This window comes from Geospiza fortis, unplaced genomic scaffold (assembly GCF_000277835.1).
Source record: "Geospiza fortis unplaced genomic scaffold, GeoFor_1.0 scaffold603, whole genome shotgun sequence".
Classification (NCBI taxonomy): domain Eukaryota; kingdom Metazoa; phylum Chordata; class Aves; order Passeriformes; family Thraupidae; genus Geospiza; species Geospiza fortis.
Window position 1 is genome coordinate 37727 of NW_005054460.1, and position 6156 is coordinate 43882.

Consider the following 6156-nt stretch of genomic DNA (forward strand, 5'->3'; position numbering starts at 1 on the left):
CAGGTTTGTGCAATGGTTTACTACCTCCCCTTCACATCTCCATTCTCTTGTTTATAAACACAAACAAAATATACCTTTCCATGAGGCATGTGAGTTAACAACGGCTGTCCTCATATCAAATAAAAAGAATTTATCCTCCAAGAAAAGTAAAAATTATGTTTGCAAGCCCCAGCTTTCATTCACAAAACAACAGGACAATGTGACTATATAAAAAGTTTATTTGATTAGTACAGTTTATTTGATCTGTCCTCTAGATACAGCAGTTAAACAAAACCATCATTTGACAGTCAGTTTATTTCCTAATTCAGTAAGAAAAGTGCAGCTTAGTTATAAAGGCACAGTGTTGACATTTAGACAAGTCACTGATGTCCAGTAGAACTGACAGGAGAAAGAACTCACTCCACTTTCTTTAAAAATCACTTGTTTCTTTTGCCAACAGTGATATTAAAGAAGAATAAAGGCCTATATTGGAAGCAATCATCATATAAAAATCTGACCTGGATCTAGAAAAAAGTCCTCAGAAATAGCATGACATACTGAAGCTATCAGTCAGCGACTCACATTTCTCTTGTCTGCTGTTCCACAAAGTCTCTAGGAAGACAGTGTGCTTGCTGCCATTTCACTTGCTTAAAATTACCAGAAAAAACCTCGAGATGAATGAAGGAGAAAATAGGCTAGTACTGAAGTGTTATAAAAGACACCTGCCTGCTGTATTTTGTGTCAGGGCATGACCTCTTTCCCATTGAAACACTTCTGGAACACCCCTTTGCCTTCCTTCACAGTGTAATTGGACGTGTGCAATCAGGCAGCTCTCTTACAGCCTGCAGCCAGGCAAACTAATTTGCTTTTACATCATAATACATGCGGAGAACTCTCCTGACAGTCTCCACATATTTATCATCAGGAACAGGTTTCCTCTGGCTTCCTGGCTCCAGAAATTTCTTGATTGCGGGGATGCTGCTTATCCTTGCTTTAAATGCCTAAAAGGCAAACAATAAGTACAGGGTATTTAAAGAACAGAAAGTAACACAAGAAAAAAACCCTATTTTACTGATTTGTGTAACATCCTTTAACAAGCTGTATGTGGAGACAAGACAGGAAATATGGTTTCACGTGTGGATGAATTTTACTCCCACTCTCTTCAACCCTTTTATTTTCCACAGTAACAAATGAGCCATCTATCTTGTATTGATATGGGATGAAGTGTTATCTGTGGTTTCTAATATGTATATTACTCAGATTGTTCTTGTGATCCAAAAAGTATCTTCCACTTAGCAGTACCACAGAACTGGTGAGTGTCAAAAAAAGGGAGGGTGCATTTCTTCAGCTGTGTACAGGGGTTACCCCAAAAAATAACACTTTCTCTAGATTAAACATCTTACAAGGCTCTTCCTAAAGCAGGAAAAGCAAGACTACAATGAAAAAGTAACAAATGTTAGTGGAATTATTTACATGGAACAGACTTTGAAATATAATTTATCACATTTATAGCCATATGAACATCTTGTTAGTGCAAGGTACCTGTAACTGAGGAAAGCCTGAGAGCACATCTGACTTCTTCTCTTCTACCATTAAAATGGCTTCAAGAAGATGAACATCTGCCCAGCTAAAATTGTTGCCAACAAGGAAGTCCTGCCCATGGTCTTTCAAAACCTAGAAATGTCATAGATGAAAACACTCAGGTGTGGATAGCCAGCTGAGGTTCATGTTTTCAAAATTCACAGGCACACCTTCTTTGACAACACTACTGTCTCTTTTTCATCCTTCTCTCCCATGCAGCTAACAGGGGGAACAGGGCATACACCAGCAGTCACTGATCATTTTACAGCAGAAATCCAGAATACCAAATCTCAGACTTCTTCGTACCAATCCTTTCTTCCTACAACTCTAGGTAACCTTGGGTACTAGACTATAGGGTTAGATACCTTCTTGGTATTCACATCTTTCATGTCTAATTTATCTGGATTTTTTCTATACATTTTTACAGCTTCAATGGGAAAATAGAGAGTATAAAAGAGAGGCCTATGAAAGTATAAAAGAGGTATATAGTATAAAAGAGATTGGCCTAAAGCATTAGTGCTAAGATGCAACAAGTGGAATATAGGGCAGAATGCACCCTGGCAACCACCTATAGGAGACCTTGCAAAGTGAAAAACTGTTTTCCTTTAGTCTTTAAAATGGAGAGGAACTATTCCTGCTAGATCATCCTGTCCATGCATATTAATTTCCATTGAGAGTATCTATTGGGTCCTATCTCTCAAATTATCAGTTAGAGAAACACCAAGATTCCAGTATGGCTAAAAGTCAGCAGTGATAGCTGTGTATTACTGTGTTTACAAAAACCCAACTGAGATGTATTTGAAATGTTAAACAAAGACAATTAGCACTGCTTTTGCAATGCAATTACTGTGGTGGGGTTGACCCTGGCTGGGTACCAGAAGTCCATCAAAGCTGCTGTATCGCTCCCTTCCTCACCTGCACATGGGGAAGAAAATACATTGCAAGTCTCTTGGGTTGACCCACCCCAACGTATCTGATACTGCTCTGATTTCCCTCCAGCCAACACACAGTATGAATGTTCTGGTGTAAAGTACTGCACTGGCACTTCTGCTTCTGGTTGTGGTGAAACACCCAGTGTTCCCATTGTTATCCCTCCAGAATCAAGGAAGAAAATGATCCTTCTCCATACCTTTTCATACACTGGGAAATACCTGCTTGTTGCCTTTTGAGCTATTAAAGCACGTTGTTTCTCTTTATCCTCTGCTGATAAGAAAGGGAACATCAAAATGAAGCCCATAAGGTCATCAGTTCCTCCAACATACATATCAATCCTTAAAACCAAAGCAAACAAAAACCTTAAATAGAAGGCACCTTCACAAGCCAAATCACCTTATATTTGTTTTAGGATAGTAAACATTGAATTTCCCGTCCTCCTGTTGTGGTGCCTTCCCCCCCACACACTCCTTTCCAGGCTGCAGTGTGATCTGAGAAATGCTTTTATAAGCAATCTCAAACACACCCCCTCATGGAAATGATTTCTGCAATTAAAAAAATATGTCACAGTGAGAGTCGTACTTGTATTTGTAGTGATTTTGTCTCTTTACTTGCTTAATTGTGCAGGTTTAAACAGGATTGCACAGAGATTAAGTGTGTACCTTTGGTGTTACAGATCACTTCACAATCACCAAAGAAACACACAGCACCACAAGGAGTCATTCCCAACTGACTTAATTGTCTGGATGTATCCCACCTTCAGAATTTCATCCAAAGTCCAAGCAGTTCCAAACAGATAAATAATGGGGTTGGAAGTCTGTAGCATACCAGATTCTCCATCCAGCTAAATTATCAGTACAGCAGTTCTTTAGATTGTCCCCTTCCCAGAGCTATCAGAGCAAGTCTTGTACTTGCAGATGGACCTTTAAAATGCTACATACTGAGGCAGTCCCATCATACTTTTTTTTCTTCACAGACACATCATCAAGATGTAATTTCACACAGATGTTACTTCACATGAAACCAATAGTTTTTCAACAGCTTTTAGCTGTTCTTTCCTCAGCTCCCAAAGATCTAAACCATGCACTTTTTACAGAGCAGTGGGACATCATGCAACCACAGATACTATCGATGATAGCTCTTATTGTGCAGTCAAAAGTTAGAAACTAACCATTTCTTTCCAGAGTTTTCTGGTTACAAAAGTAACTCAGCAGCTACATGCCAGTCACCTCTCGACTACCTGTGTCAGGCTGTATTAATCTTTCAGTAAGCACAATTTACCCATGACTCAAATACTTTTATACGAAAAGTAACTGAGTTAGAACAAATCAGTTGGCTTGCATGTAACTGTGGCTTCTCAGGCTGACTGCAAGTTGTGTATCACTGAGGCCCACAGGTGATTGTGCACAGGTGTGTGTGCAACTATGCAATTAATTCTACATGCATCTGAACTACTATACTAAATTCAAAAAGAGTAATACTGTTACATACAAGGCTCTTTCCTTCAGGTCCTTCCCATAGAGGTTGTACTTTGCTGCAATGTAGCTGAGGATGGCTCTGGTCTGCACCATCTTCATCCCATCCATCTCCACCATGGGCACCTGCTGAAATAGCAGGGATCCACCTAAAAGGACAGACACACATTATTTCACTGATCTAATACCTCCATGTCAGATTTCTTGCTGTCTTCAGAGGAACATTGCTTTTATGGTGAGCTTGCTGTGGGTAGCCATTGCATTAAATTGGAGTTCTTCCATCCAAAAAATAAATTACAGTGGTGCAGACAAATTAAACTGAAAAGCACAATTATTGTGGGTTACCATCCTTCCTTTAAAAAATTTCACTGAAGTTTCAGTCAGGACTGTGTACAGCAGCTTTTGAAATGAAACTGAAATGCAGTGGAGACAATCACACTAAACATCTCAACTGAGTAAAAAGTGTCTAGTTCTAAACAGTGTAAAAAAACCTCTGTTCCATTATTCAAACACTATTTGAAGCAAACATCAGATTCACAAATTTCTCTCTTATGACCAATCTTTAGGCTCTATCAGGACATAACATGAAATTCTGGGATACATATTTTCTGTTTCCTGAAGCCCATGATTAAGTCTGTGGGACCAGGTGAGATGTGTAAACAAATGGAGAATAGAAGAATCCTGAGGCCTGACAAACCCTCCAGGTTGGAAAGATACTCAGTTTGCAATTTCATCTGTACACGTGATAAAATACAGCCTCAGTGGCTGCTCACAGCTCTCAGCTTTACTCTTCTGTGTGGAAAGAAAGACACATAAGGTCTTCAAAGACTTCACACATCTTCTCTAAGTCTGGTTACACTTTTCATGAGGACTCACCTTGCAGGAGTTTCTCATACTGGTCTCGGGTTTCCAAAAACTCTTCTTCAAACTGACAAAAGAGAGTGAGGAAGAAGAGGAAATAAGAATCTTTTCACATTTCTAAAAGAGATAAACTTTTAAAGCACCATAAAAGGAAAAGAATATACATCATGGTTCTTTTCATTTCTGATGGGAAAGGGAGAACACACCAAGGACAGAAGTGCTGGCAGTATCTCCTGGACTGTCACACTTGATAAATACTGCTAAGGGCAACCCTAGCAGAACAGGCAATAAGAACTGGAGTGAGGATGGTTTGTTTGGTATTAAACAGGCAATATAATGTGTAACAATCAACAATACAGTCTAGGCTGTCCTTAAGATGCTTTCTGGAATGTGGAAAAAATCTGCTGTGCAGTATGTTGATCTGGGAGCTGGACAGGAACAAATTCTTTGGAAATTAAAACAAAGCCTTTACAAAATAGTGTACAAGTAGCAAGCCCTGCACGAGGTTTGATACAGATGCATGTTTCAGACACCTGAAGATTAAATGTTCACAAGATGAGAAAAAAAAAGATTCAGAATTGCTGGTGATCAGATGGATGTAGTTGTACTCAGTATGGCTGAGGATGGCCAGTCCAATCAGTGTTACTTATGGAGAAACTGAGTTCAAGATTAAGACACCAAAGTTAGACATCTACATGTATGTGTTTGCATGTGCCATACATGTCTGTGATCAGTGCACAACATGGAGACTAGAAAATGCTTGATGTTACCAATCCCTAAATGCCTTGCTCAGTTAGCCTCTCTCATAATATCTGTGCCACTCAGTAACTAAGATTTGCTATACTAGAGAAACCCCAGAAGATCAGGCACATTAACACACTGCCAATGTTCAACCCTAGCAAAGATGATCACAGTCTAAAATTCAGAACCCAGGTTTCTGCTGAGGAGAAGCTGAGGAAATAATATTCCATGGAAAAAATGTATTAATTGGTACTTATCAACAGGTTTTTTTTAACTTAAAAAAGAAAAAAGAAGAGAGAGGGACTTAAAACATAGGAACAAATGATGGATGGGAGCAGACAGTTCTGTCTTCTGCAAGGCCTTCAAAAAAAGACTGGTGGTCTTTTTAAAAAACTTGTATTCCTTGGCTCAGTACACAAGTAACTGTATGTACTGTAACAGCTTATTGTGTAAAAGAGGGCACTCAGAGCAAACACTAGTCCTTTGTGTCCTCAAACTGTATTACCAGTTTACCACCAAGATGGCCAGCAAATGAAAAAGTAAACCATCAGAAAAAAGTAAAGGCTGTTTTACCTGTTTTACCCAA

The 6156-nt window shown here is 39.1% G+C and overlaps 1 protein-coding gene across 1 annotated transcript in view; it reads right to left on the reverse strand.

The window, feature by feature from the left end:
- Positions 1–198: 198 nt before the first annotated feature.
- LOC102034968 (glutathione S-transferase 3) overlaps positions 199–6156 on the reverse strand; it is an 8694-nt gene continuing 2736 nt past the window's right edge. Inside the window, exons 4-8 of the mRNA XM_005427902.2 lie at positions 4845–4896; positions 3985–4117; positions 2690–2831; positions 1522–1653; positions 199–980 (exon numbers count right to left, since the gene is read on the reverse strand). Of these exons, the coding sequence (XP_005427959.1) occupies positions 837–980; positions 1522–1653; positions 2690–2831; positions 3985–4117; positions 4845–4896 (603 nt within the window). The 3' untranslated portion in view covers positions 199–836. The remainder of the gene's footprint in view (positions 981–1521; positions 1654–2689; positions 2832–3984; positions 4118–4844; positions 4897–6156) is intronic.